This window comes from Harmonia axyridis, chromosome 1 (assembly GCF_914767665.1).
Source record: "Harmonia axyridis chromosome 1, icHarAxyr1.1, whole genome shotgun sequence".
In the NCBI taxonomy this organism is placed as follows: Eukaryota; Metazoa; Arthropoda; class Insecta; order Coleoptera; family Coccinellidae; genus Harmonia; species Harmonia axyridis.
In genome coordinates this window covers 42,562,320-42,588,476 of record NC_059501.1, presented here as the reverse complement: position 1 = coordinate 42,588,476, position 26,157 = coordinate 42,562,320, and the positions used below count along the sequence as shown (strand labels likewise).

The 26,157-nt window shown below is 34.5% G+C and overlaps 1 protein-coding gene across 1 annotated transcript in view; it reads right to left on the bottom strand.

Annotated features, from left to right (window-relative positions):
* LOC123688887 (RYamide neuropeptides-like) overlaps window positions 1–26,157 on the bottom strand; it is an 84,403-nt gene that overhangs the window by 30,015 nt on the left and 28,231 nt on the right. Inside the window, exon 2 of the mRNA XM_045627624.1 lies at window positions 888–945. Within this exon, the coding sequence (XP_045483580.1) occupies window positions 888–945 (58 nt within the window). The remainder of the gene's footprint in view (window positions 1–887; window positions 946–26,157) is intronic.

The following is a 26,157-nucleotide window of genomic DNA, read 5'->3' as shown; positions in this document are numbered from 1 at the left end:
ATGAATGAATATTTTTAGGAATAAAACCAATAAAAATTACTTGAAGGAGAAAAAAATTCAAAATTCGTGGCTATGTACCTAATTGATTTCGGGGAGTGTTCAAAAAGTTTCCTAATTCCAAAATTGATTTTTTATAATTCCATTGAATTTAACTGATACTTAACGCATTTGTGGATCATATGTAACAGTTGCGATATTCGACTAAATGCTATGGTGCACGTTACATATGGAGAAACATTTGGGATAGCCGAATGGATATCTTGGTAGTTATAACTGATTATGCTGCCCGGCTTGGGGATATGCCGCAGAAACTTCAAATCAAGCAGAATACGATCCTGAGACGAACTGTACACACCATGCCTTGTCATTGTCAACAACTTACGAACACATGAAGAACTGCAAATATCATTCTCCGATGATCATTCCAAAAATGTGGAGATTTTCAACAAAGTGAAAAATCACCCAAACCCCCTTATAAGGAAGGCTTGCCCCGGGGAAACACAAAAGACCGAAGATGGCATTTCCTTTATTTCCTTATAGGAAGTGCGTTTATGTCAAATATCGACTAGCACAGAGACTGTGTAAATAGTAATTACACAAATATGTTTCATTGATATATTGCCATCTCCTCATTACTTCACTAGAGGTAAATTACACTGAGATGAATTAAAAGGTTAATGGTGTGGATACGCACCAATTTTTGCATATCCGATTGAAAACTATCGCGGCGTCTCGATTACATTGCAGGTGATATGCGCCAGGTGCCTTGTATATATTTTTTATCAGATATAACTGAATCAAAGTTAAATTTGCTTTGCAAACAATAACATTATGTCTTTTATTGTATGATTCTACATATATTTATGTGCATCTATATAAGAACTCACCTTCTTTGGTATCCAGAAGAAAAATCGAAACACCAATAATTGAGAGTAAAATATTCATCTGAAATGAAAAGACACAATTAGTATTATGATAATTGGTTCATCAGCAAGAAAAAAATAATATGAAAATATTTCTTCACCATTTATTTCACAGTTATATCTGAATATTTTATAAGAGGAATAAAAAAGATTCTTTTCAAGTTTATGTTGGAATTATATAGATTGTGAAATATGATCAAGATAATGCGGTTATTCGATTTATCAGTAAATAGTTTCAATTTTCAGTAAATTCATTGTTAAATGTTTTTCGATGTTATGACATGTATTTGTCTTCCGTATGGTGGTGTTTGGTATTTGTTGTAGTCTAGAAATACCAATAATAATGATAATAATCAGATGAATCAACACCTTTACAACTGCACAAGGAACAATTGAAGCGTCGAACTATTGGCTCACATCAGAAACGGAAGGATTTCTTTTAGCCATCCAAGATGATCACAACGAGAAATTTCTGAAAGGATATCATAAAGTATCGAACTATTACTGACGATCGATGCCGTTATGGGTGTCCAACGAATGAGACAATCCAACATATCACGGGAGGATGTCAATGTTAGGAAATGAATATAAAGAGAGACAATATGCAGTGGGAAAGATACTACACCAATAAGTGGCAACCATATTAGAACTGATTCATTATGAAACGAACTCTATAAACTGTACTATAAATTAATTCATTCAGAAAAGTACCATACTACAAGTATCAACCGGAAAACATCCTGGAAAACGAAAGCTATAAACTGTTCTGGGATCGTACAGTTTTGACTGATAAAACAGTCCCTCACAACAAGCCAGATATACTGCTACTTGATAAACATCAAAAGACATCAATACTCATCAACGTAACAATATCGAATAACAACATACGTCAAAAGGAGGTCGACAAAATTTCGCAATATAGGGACCTCTAATTTCAGATAAAGCGGCAGTGGGGAATGATATCAACGAGAACTTCCAATTATCATCTCAACAGCAGGAATAGTACTCAAAAATCTCAGGAGAAATATCAAGCAATTGGATTTAGTGAAAATATATGTAATATAATTCTTTTAGGTACTGCAAGGACGGTGAGAAAATTCCTAGGAAGCGACGGTCAGATCCAAGGATCGCCTGTGAGTGGATCACAAGAGGACCACAAGGACCGGACACGACCGAACTCTTCTCTTCTGATATTTTAAATATTTGGAATTGAGTGAAAGTTCCTCTTAGCGGGGAGTGAGAAAGCTACAAAGGCTCTAATGATTCGTTTACTTTTTGTTCGGCCGTTGTGTGTGATTTTGGTTCCTAAGAACGTATATTGGATACTAGTCGATATTTTTCGGCCATCTTGTAATTGAAAACATCTGTACCTGACCCTAATGCATCTGTCTTTTGAATGGTGATATGTATTTAATCCCCCATTTTGCGTGGAAAACCGAAGTCGACATGGAGGCAGGGGGTTACCAAAGCAATGTGAAAGAGATACCTTATTCCAGGAGATTGGGAAATTAGAGAAGGATTGAGACTGGGAAGGAGTAGAACACTGTAGAGTGGATATACTCCATTTTTCTTCGTAGGTACTACATAATAAATTAAAAAATAGTAATTTACGTAACAAGTCCGGAAAATAGGGTTTTTTTGGACGAATAGACAAAATTCCAGGACGAGCGTAAGCGAGTCCTGGAAGTCTGTGAGTCCAAAAAAACCATTTTCGGGCGTGTTGTGTACAATCTTTTTTCGGCAACCATGTAAAATAACTCTATCGCTGCTGCTTTCCATATTTTATTGCGATTGCGATCAAAAAACATGCAAATTTTTGACAACTAATTTCATATGAACTGTCAGCCGTTATCTCGGTTGCTATGGATTCTATGATTCTTTTCCGGCCTAGTCCGGGAAGTACGTACTTTCCGGACTAGGCCGGGAAATGCTACTTTCTCAGAGAGAAAGCGTCCGGGAAGTGAGCACTTCCCGGACGGTTGCCGAAAAATACTTTTTCATTTAAAAATTGAGTTTTGACATTTTTGTCATGGCTGACTTTGACACTGAAATCAAAGCCTTGAATTTTTAATTAAAAGAGAAGAAGCATTGGATATGTCTTCTGTTAGAAGCTAGGATATAGAAGTTATTATTATTGGAATGAAGCCCTATATGAGAAAATTTTAATTTTTTTTTTATTTCAAATTGATTTTTTCGGCAACCGTCTGGGAACTGCTTACTTTCCGGACGCTTTTTCTCTGAGAAAGTAGCATTTTCCGGCCTAGTCCGGAAAGTACGTACTTCCTGGACTAGGCCGGAAAAGAATCACGTCATTTGTGTCATTGTGAATATGAAAATCTTGGTAGGTATATTTTTAATAATTATTGCAGTTGATCATTACCATAGCAACCGAGAAAACGGCTGACAAATCATATGAAATTAGTTGTCAACAATTTGAATGTTTTTTGAAATAAGAATTAAAATGTATATTAAAGAAATGTGTCGTCTCATTGATCTATTAGTCGATACGGTTGCCGAAAAAATATTGTGCACAACACGCCCGAAAATGGGTTTTTGGACTCACACCTCCAGGACGAGCGTAAGCGATTTTGTCTATTCGTCCAAAAAGAAAAAACCCTATTTTCCGGACTTGTTACGTAAATTACTATTCTGGGAAAAATATGCAAATGATAAATTAAAATAATGTGAAATTCAATGAGTAATCCGATATAGTTAAGATGGCGGATAATGATGACGTGTCAGAACGGTACTCCGAAGAAAGTGCCGATTTTGAATCAAAAACTACACACAAATGTAGCAGATATTTCAAATGTTGCGTTAAAAAGCAATATACAACGTATATATGTAAAAATTGCGGAGGTGCTTACCACGAAGCATGTGCAAAAAGGCTTATGGACAAAAGTGGCTTATCATTTTTGGACGAAACCTTTATAAAGTGCTGTGAAATGAATGAATCTACAAAAACCACAATCGAAAAATCAGGAGTGGTGAAAAATGGGTCAGGTGAGAGTGAAATTGGACTACTGAATCAGGAAAATACTGCAATGAAGTATGAGAATCAAATGTTACGAGCGGAAATACCGCATCTTAAGTCTATGCTAGATGAGTATAAGGAGAGTAGAGAACGGCTCATTAGTGAAATAAATGATAAAAACCTGATTTTGAAGCAAAATAATCAACTATTATTTGAAAAGATTGAAAGGTTAGAACATGATGATCCTAAAAAATTGGCGTCCAAACATGAAAAATTGTCAAATCATAAACAATAAAAACAATGAAAGCAATGACAATTTAACAGTCACAGACATACCCATGTCTCGTATAACCTCGAAATGGAAACCACAGAACACATTGACATCAAAGAATAAACAAAACCCCAAAATGCATGAGAGAGATTTCAGCAAAAATCAAAAATTAACGACAACTTCTACGGGAAGAGGTCATGATGTGGAAGGTAAAGGTAAACAATCAACAAAAACCTAATATTACAAGAATGCAAGAAAATAGAATAAACCCACTTGATCATGGTACTGTGGATGTCACTGTACTTAAGGACAGAATTCAGATTTCAGGAAAAGACGGTCAGCAAATGGGAGAATGGAATCTAGTAGGACATAAAAGGAAAACTTCAAAACAGTCAAGACCAGCTCCAATTAAAGGAGAATTAGAAAAATTCAACTTGACAATAGCTGAAAACGAATGTTGTCTGTTCGTGTCAGTTTTGAATCCAGATGTAGATGCTCAAAAAGTGAAGGATTACATAGATGAGACCTTCAACATAAAATGCAAATGTGAAAAAATGAACACTAAAAAGGATAAATTCAAAAGTTCTTTTAAAATATATATCCCAGTTGATTCAAAGGACAAAGTTATGAATGGAAGTATGTGGGGAAAGGGGATTATTGTTAACCATTTTTTGCACCTCAGAAGAAACATCGACAGAGAATTGAATCAAGTGATTGCTTGAATATATTACATCAGAATATACAATGCTTGAGAAACAAACTGCCCGAAATAGAACTCTTTGTAGAAGAACTCGAAAAGCCTCCTGATATTATGTGTTTCACTGAACACTGGATGGATGGGCAAGAAATTGAGTTTTTGAAAATCCCAAAATATAATGTTATATCAAATTTCTCCAGGGAACAGTATATCCATGGGGAACATGTATTTTAATCAGGAATAATATTCATGATTTTGAAGACATTCCAGACATCACCAACTTAAGTGTGGAAAAGCAGATTGAGGTATCTTGTGTGTACAGCAAATCAAGGAAATTAATGGTCTTGTCTGTATATAGAATTTGTCTGGGAAGTATACAGGTATTTATGACTAAAATCAATCAATTACTCAATGTAGTAAATAAAAAATTTGCTAAAAGCAAAGTGGTACTATGTGGTGACTTTAACATCAATTTAATGGAAGAAAGTGAATCAAAATATAATGTCCTGGATATGCTTGATAGCTATGATTCACAGCCAACAATATATGAACCAACCAGAATAACAAAAACATCAAAAACTTTGTTAGATAATATCTTTGTCAACACTCATGATTTTGGAAATAACAGCAATATAATTTCTCTTTTGTCTGATCACATGGCTCAGTTCTTAACCATAGAAAGTAATAATGTTATACATAAAAAGACTACTGAGAAGAAAAGACTCTTCACTAACACCAAAATTCAACAGTTTGTTTACAGCTTACAGGATGTATCTTGGCAGGATATGATGGACGAAATGGATCCAGAAAGAGCATATAACGGCTTCTCAGAGATAATGAAGATTCACTTAAACCTTATCTTCCCACAGAAAAAATGCACTGCCAGAGGGAACACTAAATCACGGATTACTACTGGGATAAGAACATCAAGTAAGCGAAAAAGAGTAGTTTGGAATGGAGTACAGGAAGGAAAAATAACACTTGATTACTATAGAAAATACTGTCGAATACTCCAGCAAGTTACTAGACAGGCTAAATGGATGAGCAACAGGAAGTATATAATGGAAGCTGAAAACAAAAGCAGCGCCACTTGGAATCTGGTAAACAACATCACAAATAAAAAACATAGTGGATGTAACTCTATTCTGAATTCATTTCCTCATGAAAATGAAGGCGATATACTAAATAGGGTCAACTCATATTTTATTGACTCAATAAAGAAAAAAAGTTATGTAAATACTAATGTTGATAACATAAAATCTTGCAGTAAGAGTATATTTCTGAGTCCAGTTGTACCTAGAGCATGTATCACTACATGCAAAATCTAAAAAATAAAAAATCTGTTGGTCATGATGAATAACCTGTAGAACCTCTTAAAAAGTGTGCATCAATAATAATATCACCTTTGACACATATATTCAACCAGATTTTACAAACAGGGAAGTATCCTCAGATGCTAAAGGAAGCACTTGTGATAACAATATTCAAAAAAGGCAGTAGAGAAAGATTTGACAACTACAGACCCATATCACTACTATCTAATGTGATAAACTCATTAAGTTTTTTGAGGATAATAACATATTGATTAAACAGCAATGCGGTTTCAGAAGGGGTAAATCTACCATAAATGCGATATACCAAGCACTCAAAACCATCATAAAATCACTGAACCAACAGCACACCACAGCTGCTCTATGTTTGGACCTGTCAAAGGCCTTTGATAGGGTTGATCATGAGAAGCTATTAGCCAAGTTGGAGAAATATGGTATAAGAGGTGTAGCACTGAATCTGATAAGGTCATATCTCACAAACAGAATGCAAAAAACAACCAGCAAGAGGAAAGATGGCAACATAAAAACTTCAAAGTGGAAACAAGTAAGGAGCGGGGTTCCCCAGGGATCTATCCTAGGTCCATTGCTCTACATACTTTATACGAATAATTTGATACAGTGCACTGACAATAATGCTGTTATGTTTGCAGATGATACAACTATAATTACTGAAGCTGATAATTTAAATGATTGTAGATCTAGTCTCGAAAAACATATGAAAAAAATGAATAAATGGTTTAATGAAAACAACCTAATGCTTAATATAGACAAAACTCAAGTCCTATTGTTCAGAGGTGAAGAAACAGATGAGTTGAATTTAAAACACCAAGATACAAAAATCAAAACAACACAAAGTCTATCATTCTTAGGATTAAATATTGACTCTAAGCTAAACTGGAAGAGTCAAATTGGAAAACTTGCTCCAAATATAGCACGATATTGCTATGCTTTAAGGGTCATCCGAGATACAGTAGGGGTGGATGCTGCATTATCTACCTATCATGCTTACGTTCACTCAAGAATAAGATATGGGATAATCTTCTGGGCAAGATCTCCTTTAGTTGAAAGAATTTTTTACTACAAAAAAATGTTTAAGAGTAATTTTTGGAATGAAACAAACTGAAACCTGTAAAACTATATTCAAAAACTTTAGTATATTAACCCTTTACAATTTGTATATATATGAGTGTGTAATGTTTGTCATTAATAATCCTTCTGAGTTCAAAAATATAGAACATCCCTATAACACCAGAGGGAAAAATTGTTTAATTGAGGATAAGCCAAACTTCTCATACTTGCAGAGAAATGTTATACAGGGTGGCCATTTGAAAACGAAACAGACGAGATTACAGACGAAATAAAGTTTTTCGATAGAAATGCTCGGACAGGTCGATTTCTGTTTCGAGGGGGACAACTTAAGATGTAGGTTACGGACGCATAGCGCTTCAACCCTTGCTACTACAACCCTCGCCCCCAAATTTTGAATAGGGAAGATGGGGTGAGTGATACCTCATTTGGAAGGTATTTTTATACTGATTTCAGCACAGTAATTGTTTTTTCATTTTATGCATTAGTTCTCGAAATATTCTTAACTAAGTATTTGAAAATGAAGTGGTGTTTTCATGGCACTTGTAGTGTTTTGTGAAAAATCGACATTTTGAGATTCAAAACAACCATGACTGTGGCTTCCTTCCTAACTAACTAACGCATGAATATTTCGAGAACTAATGCATAAAATGAAAAAACAATTACTGTGCTGAAATCAGTATAAAAATACCTTTAAATTGAGGTATCACTCACCCCATCTTCCCTATTCAAAAATTGGGGGTGGTGGTTGTAGCAGCAAGGGTTGAAGCGCTATGCGTCCGTAACCTACATCTCAAGTTGTCCCCCTCGAAACAGAAATCGACCTGTCCGAGCATTTCTATCGAAAAACTTTATTTCGTCTGTAATCTCGTCTGTTTCGTTTTCAAATGGCCACCCTGTATATAGTTTGTTGTCAATATGGAATAATTCACCTGAAAAATTCAAAAATCGATCTCTCAGGGTACAGAAAAGTACCCTTAAAAGTTTTCTTGTAAAGAAATGCTATTATAGTTTAAACGAGTTCCTAAATGAAAGAAATTTTGAGGAACTGTAGAATTTATTTTTCTTACTCTTTTGTTTTTTTGCTTTACCTTTTGTAAATGAATTGTGATTGACAAGATCAACAACTGTATTGGTTACATGATTGAATAAATGTATCTCTCTCTCTCTAAATAGAAAGAAAACTAGTTGTTATATTTAAAAACGTAAGTTGGTATAATTTATTGTGAAACTGGAAATTGAACGATGTTTGTTTCTAAGAATTCAACAGAGCTTTACTTTAAAATTTCAAGTGCGTATCTCTAGTTTTTTTTTGAAATATTATAGCCAACGGTCTTCGTGAAGCACCTGTAAATATGCGGATTCTATATGTTCCTATTTACGATAAATCTTCAACTGGTATAATAAGACTATGTAAAGATTTTCTTTTATTCCATAGAAATTCAGCAATATTAACACAAGAATTGGACCGCTGAAAATAACTACGGAGTTGTACTGTGTGTAAACCGATAAAAACAAACGCTTCATAAGATGAAATCGATTTGAGGTGTTATTTCAAGCCTAATAGTAGAACGCTTAATGAAGTCGTGGAGCTACTGAAAAGGTTACGAGTGGAATTTTTGCCGACTCTTGAAGGAAATTCCATATAGTCTATTTACCATTCTTGCAAAACGAATATTTCTTCGTTTTCTTGAAAAACTATTAGGCTTTCTATATTACATATTCTCGTTGGCTCATAAAGAATATTTTCCAGTTACGACTGGTGAAAATTTTCTTATCATTATGATTATTATAAGTTTATGGAGTGATGAAGTGTTTTATTTCTTTTTAAGTAGAAAAATTTGCATTTAATTAACTACTTAGGTATATACTTCAATAATCCATTTCATCAAAATTCAACAAATTGTTATTATACCTTGAAGGTTTGCCGGAATAACGGATGTGTTCATCCAATCCACCTCACTTCAGACAACTCCTATTAGCCATCTTCATTTAAATTTTCAGTTGTGATATGATATAATTATTACCCTCGCACAATGTATTTAAGCCTTTGATTATCTGATATTTTTTATTTAACAAACCGAACCCAAAAAGTTAAAATCGATGATTATTACAGCAAACCCGAAAAAATTTCAATTGGTATACCACAGGGAACGGTTTTGGGTCCTTTCTTGTTCCTCATATATATAAATGAAATAGGAAGAATTTTGGATAGAGCTGTCGTAATTTCCTATGCGGATGACACTGTTGTTGTCTTTGGTGGTTCGAGTTGGGATGTTGTTTTCAGGAGGGCGGAGGAGGAGCTTAGAGAACTGTATAGTTGGCTAAATTATAGTCTCCTAAGTTTAAACCTAAAAAAGACAAAGTATATCGCTTTTTCTGTCTCCGATGTTGGTAGGCCGCTTACTATGGTTTTAAAAATTCATAACGAATACTGTGTCGACCATGTTAACTGTCAATGCGAAATAATAAAAAATGTAGAAAATATTAAATATCTAGGTGTTATTGTCGATAATCATCTGAGATGGAACGAACACGCCTATTACATCAATAAAAAAATAAGAAACTTGCTTTATCGGTTCTATCAACTGAGGGAGATTTTAAATACTAAAATGATTAGAATTGTTTATATATCATTGGTCGAATCTATACTAAGAAATTGTTTGATAGTCTGGGGGGGTTGCTTCAGGAACGCTCTGAATAATGTCTTCGTCACTCAAAATTATGTTCTCAAAGTTATATATAAAAAAAACGGACATATTCCACAGAGTCTCTATACAAAGAAGCAAATATTCTTCCCCTGAGAGCGCTTTTCATCCACAGCTGCCTCATCTATCTACCAAAAATTAGATTTATGCTTCCGGACTACACTGTAGATTATAATCTAAGAATAGGGTCATTGCGAACTAGACTATATACCAAAGCTCATACTCAGAGATTCGTAACTTACTTTGCTCCAAGATTTTTCAATAGACTTCCTCCTACCATAAAATCAACAGTAAATAACAAGAGAAACTTTAATGTAATAACGAAGAAATATATTCAGGAACACTATGGGACGTTTCTTGACTTATTATAAATAAGGATGGTGAGATGTTCATGTGAATTTCTCACGGATTTTTTTCATGAGATTTCCTCCCGTGAATGCTTTTCCCGCTGGCCGCCGGCTGGGTCGCCTTTGGCTCTTCTTTTCTCCACGGCTCCATTTCTCTTTTGCGTTCAACAGTTAAAGGTTGGGCAGAAGTTTCGCAACACGGACCTGGAATTTACTTCCTGGTTTAGCGTGAAACAGCTGTCATTCATATTTTTTTTGTTTTTTTTTTTTGTTTTGAATTTATGTATGTGAATTTTAATTGTAATTATTGTTATGATAATGATGAATAAAGATTGATTTGATTGATTTGATTTTAGCTCTAGTGCTTCTGGTACATTTTGGAACAAATCTCAGCTCTTCACTACAGAAGCGATGAATGATGCGAATATTTCAAGAGCGTAAATCTAGATAATAATCAGGAAAGTCAATAGAATATTTAGGAAAAATCGAGCAAATTTCAGCGAAGTACGAATCTATATCAAAACAACGATTTTATCAACGATTTTAGAATAAAAAAAGTCGATACATTGTACTAAATGATATGAATGAAACTATCAGATTCTTTGTATGAATAACATCATTCCATAATTAAAGTAAACCCGAGAGTAAACCCATCACAACATCTAGAGTGTAGCCAAATATTTCAAGGAATTTTCAATCGCTATCAATTCAACATCACATTTGAGTTCATAGTTTTTAGTGAAACCTAAGAAATAACGAATATAGAAGTTTTCAATATTATAAATATAAAAATATCATTTTTAAATGAAGAGATATAAGACCTTATAAAGTAAGAGCAACTTGAATCGAAATATTGGAGTTGTAATGTGATATTTGTCAAATCTGACCATCAGTCATTACCACTAGATATCATACTTAAGATGTCTAAAAACATGGTGAATGCACTCGTCAAATTTTGAATGCAATGACATTCGACCAAATTGAAAATATTAGTTTTAGTTCGTGGCGGCGCCCCAATGTCATACTTGTCATTTCGATCTTTTTTCCGTTGATTTTAATTGGATACATCAATTAAAACCCGATACTGACCAATCAAAAGCGACGTGTAACCGAGTATGATCGTGCAAAGTCGTGAAACAAAACACGAAACGTTTACTGGAATGAATTCAAATATTTGTAATAGAGAGAGTTTATTGGTATTTCAATTACAAGAATTACTTCCATAGATCATAACTATAATGAAAGATATACATATAGGTACATAATGGCACAAAACTCGTAAATAATAAATAACAAGAATCTTAATTTGTTGATAGCGCTACCTACAGTTGACATAACGAAGTTTAACTAATATTCTCAAACTTGGCAAAACAAAAGCTAATCAGTTCATACACCTGGTTTTTAGACATCTTAATCATAGATACTCTATTGAAGTAGTTTGTAACCTCAACATTCATATCCTAAAAAAAATATAACAATGAAGTAAACGAATACCTAGATAATTTGGGTAAATATGGTTTTTTGATTCGCACTGAATGCAGTTGGGCGGTATCAGATTATTGTATAAGTTGTATTGATCATATTTATATCAAAATTAAAACTGATATCGATTTGTTGAACCAGAAGTTTATTGACCGGGTTGTCTATAAATGCTAATTTCTTACGTATCGAACGAAAGAGAACAAATAAAAAAATTCAGAATATTATTTTGCTTTAATGCTTCACGAAATATGAATAATTGAATTAGAAAACCTGAGAAACATAAAACACAAAATTTTTGCATAAAAGAGCACTAAAAGACACATCTGGTTTAAGAAAACGAACCGGCACAAAAAGAAAGAACAACGCTGTAGCCACTCGAGCTCTTTTAACAAGAAGACTAGAAAGCTCATCAATATTTTAGTACGTAGTCAAGTCACATAGTCGATAGATCAACACCTACCTAGTATTTCCACAGTGACGGTATTTATTTTTTTTTTTTGTGAAATGAATAATATGTATCTTGTCTTCACGTTTCCACGTTCTATATTTACTCATCAATCTTCATTCTCTTCGTTCTCTTAGATAAGAACATTTTACATATTTAGTTATACGATTGACATCTCTGATTTTATTGTGGATATTAAGCGAAATGTTGACATAATATATATATTGAATTATGATTTAAAATCAACCAGACTTTTCCAATTTAAATCTAAATGAGTAATTAATATGCGTAGGGTTGTAGAGAAATCGAAAACTCAGATTTGCATGCAATAATATTCATCTGGGTTGAGGAAATGAGCTTTTGATATGATAATTTTGTTATTAAACCATTAAGCACTCGAACCAGAAGCTGAAGATATGCTATGCTCAGTTGTATATATGTACAGCGGACTCTCGTTAACTCGAACCTCCTTAACTCGCAATCCTCGATATCTCGAATTATTATCAGTCCCCTTGAAAAAAGCTGTCTAAGCCGAAACAATTTCCATGCATAACTGGAAATGATTTTACCATTTAGACACACAAAAATTACTCGAAATCGGTAGTATTTCCAAACTCCGCCGTACAATTCGATACGTGTCGATGAATCATTAAATATAATGATGCAATACATAATTGAATCGTGAGGTTTAGTTTTGTTTGTTGTTTAGTTTTGTAAAGGCTGTAGGAAATACAATGTTTTATATTTTTTTCTATCCCGGCTCTCCCGAGCCTCTGAGAGACCTCTCAGGATATTGGAATTTTTACGAAAAACTTATGGAAACAAGCTTAAAAAAATTGAATAAAATGCTCCTGCGCATATAATTACAAAAATTTGTCAGGAGTTGTCAGGTTGAAAATAATGTTGCCTAAAACGAAACGAACTATAAAACTTTGAACTAATCTTTTTTGACGTTTTGAATTTTAAATCAGACTTCTTCATCAGACAAACACTTAAAATATTCAGAATTCGCCAATTGGCATTTGTCAACAAAGAGAAACGTTGGTCTATATAATTACGTTAAAATTTTCTATTGTCAATTCATTTTTCAGTAAATTCATCAAAGATGTACGATTCACTTCAAAAATAAATAAATTTTTTTTTAAATAACCCTTTTATGCGCGATTTCTTCTGGAACTTCGACAAAATATCTACTGATTTCTAGTTTCGTGAAGGCTGATTTGAACAAAGGAAAATGTTTAAAAATTTCCAATTTTTTTTTTAATAATTTATCATTTTATTTTGCTAGTGCAAACATCCTCGTCTCCGACGATTTTTGTTGCCACCCATGCTCATGCTTCTAGTTGAAAAATTACTTAGCAACGTGTTTTTTCGATTTTTTGCGTTATAATTTCCAACATTCAGGTTACTGTATAAACTCTGTCTCTGTTCATGATAATTCCAAACTGAAGAAATAATGAATCTAATTAGCATGTGTTCACTTGCTAAAAATATTATCCGGCAGGAATACTTCTGCTCTTCTCTTTTTACCACTATTGATATATGGGTATCCTCAAAGCTACCATTAAGCCAATAATTTAATATAGTGTCATATCCACAACATGGAAAGTATATTATGAATCTCAATATATCTAATTTCATCTAAATGAACATATTCAAAGCAAAATATAATGTGAAAAACTGTCGAGATTTTCTGAGGAATACTCAGGAGATTTTCAGTAGTGGTAAACCTAATAATGTACCCACCTACGTGTTCATATAACATAAATATTTTTTAATATTACGAGGATTAAATTATTTTCTGTAATTATATTTTGTCTCTATCAGTTGTAACATGTATTTTAACGAAAAAGGTAGTTATTATAATGTTTTTCTTATCCATTTGATGATATTTGGTGATAATGCATATTTAAAACTCGATATACCTGCCAATATTTCGCATATCCCACTTCAAATCTTCTCCTTGTATGTTTCCATCTTTTCAACAGTCTTCTTTGAGTTTGTTAATATACCTGGAAAGGATTTTTAGAATTTTTGAATGCCAGTGCTGTTTTTCCAACTGATTGTTCCTCATTGAAACTGCGCGGACACCGCTTGCAACATAAGATCTTACGGTGTTTTGGCCTCTTTTTGTTTTCCTTTTATAGGTAAGGCATGCCATAAAGATCCAGAAATTCAACATATCAAACAACAACTAGATATTATATTTATTGCTTTAAGTAAGAGGCCAGAACTGATAGAGGATTATAAGAAAATAAAGAAAACATATGACAGAGCAATCAGGGAATTTAACAAAACTACTACTCTAAAATAATAAAATCATCCAACAATAAAACAAAAACAACATGGCAAATCATTAACAGTTTGAAAGGTAGTTCCAGTAAAGAAACTACACCCACTGTTCCAACTGGCAATCCTCAAAATATTGTAGAAAGGTTCAATCATTATTATGTCAATATGGCCCCCAATCTAAGTAAAAATCTCCCCAAAGTTGAAAATTACACAAAAATCCAGAGAAACGAAAAGTCAATGTTTATTTTCCCAGTCACATCTGAAGAAATAATAAAAACAGTGATTTCAATGAAAAACAACTCGTCAAGAGGATATGATGAAATTTCCATGGGCATAATAAAGAAATCCATCAAACCGGTCGCAGATATACTTGCTCACATGATTTACAGATCACTCACAGAAGGAATATTTCTAGAACCCTTGAAGATGGCATTGGTGAAACCAATTTACAAAAATGGCTGCATTGAACAAATAGAAAACTACCGTCCAATAAATATGTTAACATCATGGTCTAAAATATCCGAGAAAACACTGGCAAACCGCCTAATATCCTTCTTCAAGAAAACTAGAGTGCTATCTGCTCATCAACATGGATTTATAAATGGGAAAAGTACAGAAACTGCAATATACGAACTACTGCCACAAATCTTAGAGGCAATTGATGATGGACAAATTCCTCTGGCATTGTTCCTGGACTTAATAAAGGCGTTTGACTGTGTTGACCACACAATACTACTAGGGAAATTAGAACTATATGGTATCAGAGACAACCAACTGAAATTATTACGAAGTTACCTAGAGAATAGAACACAAAAAGTCAAAATAACGATCAATGATATAACATATATGTCCTCAGAAGAAGAAGTCACGATGGGAGTCATACAAGGAAGTATCCTGGGACCCTTTCTCTTCATAGCCTATATCAATGACCTTCCAGCTATATTGGTAACTATCCAAGAGATAATAAAAGATATCATAAAGCAATGCAAAACCAACATAACAATTTATGCAGACGATACTAACATCCAAGCATCTGCAGACAAGGTACATACAGTAACACAAAATGCTGATATCATATTTGGCCAAATCGAAAACTGGTGTACAAAAAATGGACTCAAATTGAACACAAAGAAAACAGAATGCACCTTCTTCCACACAGAGAGAACAAAATACACCATTTCTAACAGCGTAACATTGAGTAACATAAACACAGTACCAGCTGAAAAAGTCAAATTTCTAGGAATCTGGCTGAATAATAACATGAAATGGAAGGTACATATTGAAAATTTGAATGAAAAATTAAATACAGTAATTTATACACTCAATGTTATGAAACATCATGTTCGAGAAAAGGAGTTGAAAATACTGTACTTTGCCAATTTTCAATCACTTATCTTATGGAATCATATTCTGGGGAAATAGCATACTACATAACAGAATATTCTTGACTCAAAAGCGGGCCACCAGAGCTATGTACCATATGAAATATCGAGATACATGCAGAGGTGTTTTTAAAAATGCAGGTATCCTAACATTCTCAGCAATTTATGTCCTTCGATGCTCATTTTTCCTTCTCAGCAACCAGAAATTGTTTGAGCCATTCAAAAATCACAACACCTCTAGGAGAACATACCCATACATGTGCCCTAGAAGACATTTATCTCTCACCCAAAGCAGCACAGAATATATCTTCATGAAGATCTACAACAACCTACCCAAGAACTTCCATGTTATAAGCAACATCAAAATATTCAAAAAAGAATTAATCAATTTCCTTCTAAACAGTGAACCATATAGCCTAGATGAACATTTCCAAAATTGCAGCATCATCTTATCAAGTTGAAATCTCTTTTTTTCAGATTAAATTGCATTTGACCTGTCTTCTTTTCTTTGTATATTACAATGACTGTAGAGGAATCAATAAATCTTTTTTTTTTTAACGTCCGTGTGAGGGGAAAAGCCTTTATGGGCGCCGAGAGGGTCCGCACTCTCGGTAGTGTGAGACTCCAAGATCTTGTTTGGATACTCACTACAAACCCCTCACACAATCCATGGAGGAGATCTTCATCCTGCCCTTGTAGCATCTCTTGACAAAATAGAGGAGATGCAAGTGGCTTCTAGAGTTCATGGGACCTGATGATATGAAGTGACCCGAGCAACACTGCTTTCTGCATTCTGTGCGCCAATACCTCGGCCAGAGATCTGCAGACCGGATATTCTTCAGTTCATCTACGTAATTTGCTCTCATTCCACCGAGACATCCTATGATTAGTACGACCATCCTAATTTTATGACCTGGATATAAAGTTCTAAGCTCGAACATAAGTTCTTTGTATTTTTGCCTCTTCTGTTCTTCTTTCATCCCAACATTATTTTCAGCAGGGGAGGAGAATTCCACGACAAATAACTCCTTCAGCTCCTTGTCCAGCAGAAGCAAGTCTGGCTTATTAGCATTGATCTTCCGTGTTGTTGAGACAGGATAGTTCCAGTATATGCGAGCTCTGTCGTTCTGGACCACCACTTCAATCTACAGAGGTACATATGGTAGCCGCAACAAATCATCAATAAGAGTCTGCGTGAAATTCAGAAAACACGCATGCAAAGAACAAGCAGTAGATAGTTATATGGACTGTTTGGATGGTTGAAAAAATCGCAATTTTCAAGTCAAATTTCCATGCCCACGATATTCATAATTGTTTTTTGTTTGTTGATTGACGAGAAGCCAACAAATGTGTAAAAAAATGAATTCTTCGGGTTTTCATTTTTCACAGTTCGATTTTTGGAAATTTTGATAAAAAAAAAGGTTCAACATTGCAGAGGAACAAAAATAAATTTAAAATGAACAGGGAATATTTGATTAAATATGTCATTTAATGAGAAATAATTATGGTCTAGGATCGTAGACCGAAAAATTTTGAGGAGAGAACCACTATTAGTAGGAATTCATCAAGACAAGTAGCTTGTCATTGACCAACTACTTGACTTGAAAATCAAGCTCGTGAAAAATTACATACTCGACATTACTTGATTTTAGATATTTATTGCTTGACTTGATATTAATCACTTGATATGCACGAGTCGCATGGCATACATTTCTGCAATCTCGTGCGCGTTTAGACTAAATAAGGGGATTTCTCGCGCGCCGAGAGACTGAAGCATTCGCCAGTATGACTTTATTAGAAGTTTCCTCACATTTCTATGAAATATATTGTTATATTTTGGTAGATTCAGAAATATCTTTCCAAACTTGGCCAAAATAGCCAAGGATTTTTTATCAACGCCAGCATCTTCAGCTCCTGTTGAAAGACAATTTTCCAGAGCTGCTCTTTCAGTTACAAAAACCCACAATAGGTTAGGCGACAAATCTATAAGATGCCTCATGTGTCTTAGATCTTGGATGGAAAATTATGAAATCAAACAAAGCCTGAAGGTTTCTCAACATTAGGAAACTTTATTTTTTGATTATTTTTCATTTTGTTATAATTTATAGTGATTTAATTCATGTTTCTATAAAAAAATATATATTTTGGGTTTTTTTATAAAATAAGTTTAATAAATTAAAGTGTTTTTACAAAGTTTCTTCTCATCTCATCATTTTTTTATTGATGTGACACTACACAATAAATTTGCTGAAAATCAAGTAGCTTGATATGATTCAAGTACATACTTGATAAATAAATATGTAATTGACTTGATTGAAAAACTGCTACTTGACCTGATTTCAATTCAAGCTCAAGACAAGTTGCTTGAAAATCAAGCCAAGTCGTGAATCCCTAATTATTATTGTCATTGATACCTATTTCTCAATTGCACGTAGAAAAATCATTTCAACTTAACCGTCATCGTGGATAATCTTTTCATTTATTTAGCGTTTGGGTCTCTCTACACAGAAACAAAATACAACATATCAAGTGACGAAAAAACATCTAATTCATTCATAAAATATACTAACTGATACTTTCGTCACTTGATTTGTTGTATTTTGTTTCTGTGTCGAGAGACCCAAACGCTAAATAAATAAAATAGTTTTTCATAGTTTCATTTATTCATATAGTAATGACTATTTGTCTTTTCAAAAAGAAATTGAATGGAAATATTTTTTGATATTCATATTTCGCGAATATTCGCGAAGTATGAATATTCAGCAGGAATAAAAAAAGATGACATTATCAGATTTTGAATGTATTGGCTCCATTCTGAAATCAGTTGTTCTCGATCAATTCTAGTGATCAATAGTTTTTCTTTCGTTTGATTTTCTACACTCGATCGCTATGCAACGCGAAACACGCAATTTGACCCAAGAGGAATGTGCCCAAGCGGTAGTTTTGCGAGAAGAAGGGTGGACATACACAAGAATTGCAGAAAGGTTTGGAGTTTCCCATACAAGTGTGTCCAGAATGTTGCAGCGATTCAGGGAGACAGGTGTCCGAAGACCAGGACAGGGTAGACCACGGGTAACAACTGCCATTCAAGAACGTTACTTGAGAGTTTCTTCGTTGAGATAACGGTTTGCAACCGCTCGCCTCTTTCAAAATCAGCTTGAGCAAACTCATGGGGTGCAAATTAGCACTCAGACAATAAGAAATCGCCTCAGAGAATATGATTTAAGGCCTCGTGTCGCAGCAAGAGGCCCAGCTCTTACCCCAGCCCATCGAAGGGCGCGTTTGGATTTTGCGAGAGAGCATATCCAATGGGAAGAGACTGATTGGGAAAGAGTTCTCTTCACAGATGAGTTTAGATTCTGCCTCTACCATTGTGGTCGACGTTCCCTTGTATACAGACGTCCACATGAAAGATATGCTCAGTGCAATTTCCTGAATACTACTGGTTTCGGGGGAGGATCGATTATGGTATGGGGTGGAATATCTTTGACTGCTCGCACAGACCTAGTGGTCGTTGATAATGGAGCTATGAATGCTGAAAGGTACATAAGGAACATTCTTGAAGAGCATGTATTGCCATTTGCCTCATACATTGGTGAACATTTCATTTTTATGGACGATAATGCCAGACCCCATCGTGCGCGCATCGTTCAGGAGTACCTTGAAGAGGTTGAAGTCTCTCGAATGGAATGGCCAGAAATCTGGGAAGGATGAGATCAGAACATTTTAAGATCACTCATTTTGAGTATGGACCGTCGTTGCCGAGCTGTAATTAACGCAAGGGGTGGAATTACCAAGTATTAAATCACTTATCAGCATTCCAGCATTTTGAAAATTGTTTATTTCTCTTCTTTCACATAAGATTCGGTGAAATCCTGAATTTTTCTTCCATTTAATGAGAGGCCATAAAAAATAAGTTATAAAGTCAATGTAGAGTTAACTTTCATTACAATTGAGATTTTCAGAATGTGCGTTCATTTTTTTGCGCAGTGTATTTTTAAATTATGGACATCAGAACGAAATGTCATTTCATTATACAGGGTGTTTCCTAAACATGCGGCAAAAATTCAGGGGGTTGTTCCTTGGACTATTCTAAGAATATTTTGCCCTTTGATGATTTTTGAAAAACCTATTTGTTTCGAAGATATAGGGGAAACAAAATTTCAGATAATAACATTTTATTATGAAAAATTACATGAAAATTCAACTCAACCTACAAAAACTGTTGAAAATGACCACCTCTAGCCAGCATACAAGCATCCAATCTTCTCCTCATTGACTGCCGAACCCTTTCAAAAACACCAGGATCATTTCTTATTAAGTTACACCCAGCAATGATCCGATTTCGCAAGTCTTCCACATTTTCTACTGGAGTGGTATAAACTAATGATTTTAGTCAAAAAACTGGCCGTTTTTAGTAATTGGAATGTTGTTAAACAAATTTAAAAATAAATTGTACCTACTTAGTAAACACAGTGCGGTACGCATTTTTATTTAAACTATTATTAATTTTAAAAATATGAAAAATGTTGTTCGCCCTGTATCTTCGAAACAAAGAGGTTTTTCAAAAATCATCCAAGGACAAAACATGCTTAAAATAGTCCAAGGAACAACCCCCTGAATTTTTGCCGCATGTTTAGGAAACACCCTGTATAGGTGCGGAGTTTGGTTGATTAATACTTTCATGAACAACAATGTGATGTACCATGAAGAGTTCTTCTTTTTTCATGTAAAGCCAATCCACACGCGTAGGGTATGACTTATTCTATCACATTTTCTGATAAATCGATGACATTACACTTCACTAAGCTCTTAGCATACTTGTCCATAAAGCCAGCTACGAAATTAAACTGCTGAATAGTGAAGCTTTACTTTATTGGAGTTTCAAGTATTCTGATCCGAAATTATTAATCATAAACGCAATTTTGATGGTTGCAGCAAGAATATTGATATAAAAGTAAAAGGGGGAGATTAAACATGGGTCTTGAAACTGTTCAATTAGAAGATAGAGAATAAGCTATACAGATATAGATGTTAAATTACAGTTCCACGAATTATTCCACCTATCAGTCGTAGATGATGTGACGACCTAGATCCAATTGATTTAATATCATATAGTAACCGCTTATTGTGATGCTGGTAATTTTGAGCAATATCTATAATAACTAGCTGACCCGGCGAACTTCGTACCACCCTATAATCAAGAAATATCTGTTACTTTTTTATCTGAATCAAGTTAATTTCTTTATTAAGTATTGCTGTTGGAATATTAATAAATCAAAATTATTCCAAGAACAAAGTGTTTATTATTCTTATGCTTTATGATGCACAATATTCTTAGTTTTATTTTCTGGAGCGTATATAAATAGTGTTGTTGGTATTTCGACACGGGAACAGGCGACATATAACTGGCCATGTGAAAAACATGAATTTTCAAGATTTCATTTTTAAAAAATGCCTTGCAATATTGAAAAACCACGTTCATTGTTCCAATAGCAACGATATGCAGTGTACTGTAGTCAATTTCTTTGTTATAATTAAATGCAGCTCTATAGGGGTTGAACACAACACTTCTATTTTGTTTTTTAATTTTTATTTTTTCTCAAAGATTTGAACAACCACTAAACATCCATGCCCTACCACAGATCAACCCCGACCGATATTCATTCATTAATTTTTTCTCGCTTGTTAGGCTCAACCTTTTGTTATGTACCCAGTCTCAAATTTGTTGGGTGTCTCCTAATTTTCCCACATGTATTACATTTAATTCACACTCGCTCATCCTTATGTCCACATACAATTTTTATTTTTTCTCAAAGACTTGAACAACAACTAAACATCCATGCGCTACCACAGATCAACTCTGTCCGATATTCATTCATTCATCTTTCTCGCTTGTTGGGCGCAACTTTTGGTTATGTGTACCCAGTCACAAATTTGTTCTATTTCTCCTAATTTTTCCACATGTATTACATATAATTCACACTCGCATTCATGCTTATGTCAACATACAATTTTTATTTTTTCTCAAAGACTTGAACAACCACTAAACATCTATGCCCTCACTGAGATTCGAACCCGGACCTTCGGTGCCGCAGTCAAGTTCTCTGCCGACCACGCCACGGAAGCGGCTCTGACCGATTTAGTTGCAAAGAGCATATAAACATTATAAACTACGTTTCTTTGTTTCAATGTCAACTACGTGAATTATGCAACTTTCGTATTTTTTTCTTACATAAGAACATTCTCCTAATAATAACAAATACAACAAAAAAAGAATCAGTGAAATCGGTCCAGCCATTCACGCGTGATGACGTGACCAAGGGAAAAAGGATTCAAAACTTTTTAATTACCAAATAAAAAATAAGGGTTGATCGTAGAGGGGTGAAAATATAGGGTTGCATGTATTTTTGTATGATGTATCATAAAAAAATAAAAACAAAAAATTTTGTCTGAAAAATAAAAAAAAAAATTAAGGGGTGGACCACCCTTAACATTTAGGGGGATGAAAAATAGATGTTGTTCGATTCTCCCCCCTGACTTATATCCTCGCTAAGGATCACGAAAATCGGTCGAGCCGTTTCGGAGGAGTTCGATTACGCACCCCGTGACAGAAGAATTTTATATATTAGACTCGCTCTGCTCGCCGAAGGGGCTCCGCCCCTTGGACCCCGTCACTATGCCGGTAGATCCTTCACTGGGTATCCCTCTAGAAAATAAAAGATTTTTTTCGGAAACCTTGTATCGTTAGCTGATTTTAGACGATTCACTCGGTATCCTATGCTGATTCTAGGGTATGACTTCTTTCCTAGAACATACCGTTTCGCCCTTGCTCACATGAAAATATTTGATGCAAATAACTTTCCATGACGACAAATCAAGGGCGGTCCTAGCCTTAAATTTTGAGGGGGTTCGCCGTTATGTGCTTCGAGTATTTCTATGGGACCAAATCCCAGATTATACCGATATCAAGCCTTACCTCTCAAAAATATTTATATTTAGATATTCATTTGAATATTTATATAAGGCGTACAACTTTGCGTCCGCTGTTTTGAAATAGATGGCTGTAACGGTAAGTGGTAGTAGAAATAAATATATCGTAGATGTCATACAATAAGTTTAGGTATTTGTGAACATAACGCCATTGACATGTTAGTCGATTTGTGTCTGCATCATAAAGTTATTCACGATTAACCATGTTAGCTTACGAGCCAAATTCTCGTCATTTGCGGGAGGTTTCAATTTTCCATTAAAATATGAAAAAATCCGCGGCTGAGGTTCATCGAATGCTTTCAAATACCTATAGTGAGAACGATATTGGTGGAAGAACGTACCAACGATATTGTTTATGTCTAGGTTTAGTTATTTTCTGGTACATCTGTAAAATGGCTTGTTCCGTTTGATTAAATAAATAAAGATATAGATGAGTGGTTTCAACGCTTCAAGAATGGTGATTTTGATGTCGAAGACCAGCATCGCGGTGGAAGAGAGAAGTTTTTTGAAGATGCAGAATTGGAGGCAATAATTGATCAAGACTCATGTCAAACGCAACAATAATTGTAGGATCAATAGGAGTGACACTAAAAGCCATTTCAAAACGCCTGAAAGTCATAGGAATGACTCAGAAACAAGGAAATTGGGTGCGGTACGAGTTGAAGCCGCGAGGTGTTTGAACGACGTTTATTTACTTGTGAACAGCTGCTTGCAAGAAAAAGACGGAAGGGGTTTCTGCATCGGATTGGGACTGGAGACGAAAAATGGGTTCATTACGATAATCCCAAGCGCATAAAATCATGAGGATATCCTGACAATGCTTCCACATCGACGGCCAAACCGAATATTCACGGTTCTAAGGTCATGCTCAGTATTTGGTGGGACCAGCTCGGCGTAGTGTATTATGACTGAAAGAATCACAGGCGATCGTTATCGAACGCAATTAATGCGTTTGTACCGAGCATTGAAAAACAAACCGTCGCAATACAACGAGAGAGAAGATGAATTGATTTTACTGCATGACAATGCTCGACCCCATGTTGCGAAAGTAGTCAAGATATACTTGGAAACGTTAAAATGGGAATTCCTACCCCACAACCCTACCCGACGTATTCTCCAGACGTTGCTCCCACGGACTATCACTTGTTCCAATTAATAGCACACGGCCTGGCTGACCAACACTTCCGATCTTATGAAGAAGTAAAAACTTGAATCGATTCGTGGATCGCTTCAAAAGATGACCAGTTTTTTCAATTCGTAAGCTGTCCGAAAGATGGGAGAAAGTAGTGACCAGCGATGGGCAATACTTTGAATGATAAATGTATAACCAGTTTTTTACAATAAAGCCTCGAATTTCGCAAAAAAAGTTGTACCCTTATGTATTTGTTGTATTATAATGCCATTATTTACTTATCAGGGTTTTAACCATTCAGGTAGAAATTTAAAAAAAATTAGATTGTTAAATATGAAAAAAAGAAGACAATTGGCAACTACATCACAAAATCTAATTTGGTCTTTAAAACTTTGAACCCTTTGAAAACCTTGTAATCACAGCGTCCTCGTCAACATCAATGTCCCTATAAATGTTCAGGAGGACAAAATACTCCATAAAAATGGAAGCAAACTACTAAATATGTCGTTTTCCACTGAATCTTGTCATCTGAATCTTATTATCCTCTATGATAGAAAAACTTTATTCAAATCAACAGAATTTTCTCACACCAAAATATCACAGCGATATATATCGATATTTTACTCTTACATATTTCGATACATTTCGATAGTGTCAGAAATTATCGATACAATATACAGGGTCTTTCACGAGGAACCTCACCCATGTTTATACGGGAAACTACTAAACGTATTTTCATGAAATTCAGCACTTATAAGTATTTCACGATGCTGATGAAATCTAAAATATTTTCAAGGCATGAACACCTCCGGTTTTTCCGGAAATGACGTCAACTTCCGTTTTTCAAATTAGAACACCATTTTTTTATTGCAGAAATAGATTCCTTAGAAAATTTCAAGTTATTTTGGTGTAACATTTTTCAGTTTTGGTTGGAAAATTCTCTCTGAGCGGGAAAATTCGAAAAAAAAATCTAAAATAGAGCTCCGCTGAAACAAGAATAACTTCGAGGTTTTTGGATGGAAAATTTTCATTTTTGGGATTTTTCAAGATGTAAGATTGATGTATCCACTTTAAGAATCGAAATCGCGATTCATGATACAGGGGGTGAAAAAATCGCTTTCAAAGTTAGGGATGACAAAATCGTGAAAAATCAATTTTTTCAAAGTAGAACCCCATTTTTTTATGGCAGATATTGAATCTACGTTAAAAAATAATGTGAGTGTATGCATCACACCTTTGCCCTAAAGTGGATATTTTCTGAGTTATTCACAAAAAACTGTTTTTCGTCTTGAATTTTCAGCTATTTCTTTTCCCTTCACGCCAAAAAGATGAAATTTTCAGGAACTGTTACTTAAACCATGTTTTAGATTTTACTACCCTAATATGCAAGAGAAAAAAGTTACAGGTTGTTCCTAAATAGATGGCGAATTTTGATTCGAATTTGTATCGGAAACCTCTTTATTTCAACTAATCGGCCATCGGTTTTCTCTCCAGTGATAAATAAATAATTCCTTATGAACCATATGCAAAAACTTACCATGTTTTACATTCTTTTTTTTTAATAATAGATATCATTAATTACATCTGCCAAATTCCTCTTTATTCAGTAGCATTTTGTGTTTACTATTAATTTGGTGATAATTCGTATTAAGTTATAAAATCAATCACTATGCCTAATTTTACCAATGAAGATTATTTAAATCTCATTCTACTTCATGGAGAATGTAATAAAGTTGTAGATAGAACGATTCGACTGTTCATTGAGAGGTTTCCTGACCGACCCAGACCAACGAGAGATACCATTAACAGAACCATGACAAACTTGAGAAATTCTCTAGTTATAACTGCGAGAGTTTGCCATGGTTCTCCTAATAGTAACTTGAAGTCGGTTTCAAGAAGGGGTGAAAAATCTACAGCATGGTTCAGATAACAGTTCCTGAAAATTTCATCTTTTTGGCGTGAAGGGAAAAGAAATAGCTGAAAATTCAAGACGAAAAACAGTTTTTTGTGAATAACTCAGAAAATATCCATTTTAGGGCAAGGGTGTGATGCATACACTCACATTATTTTTTAACGTAGATTCAATATCGGCCA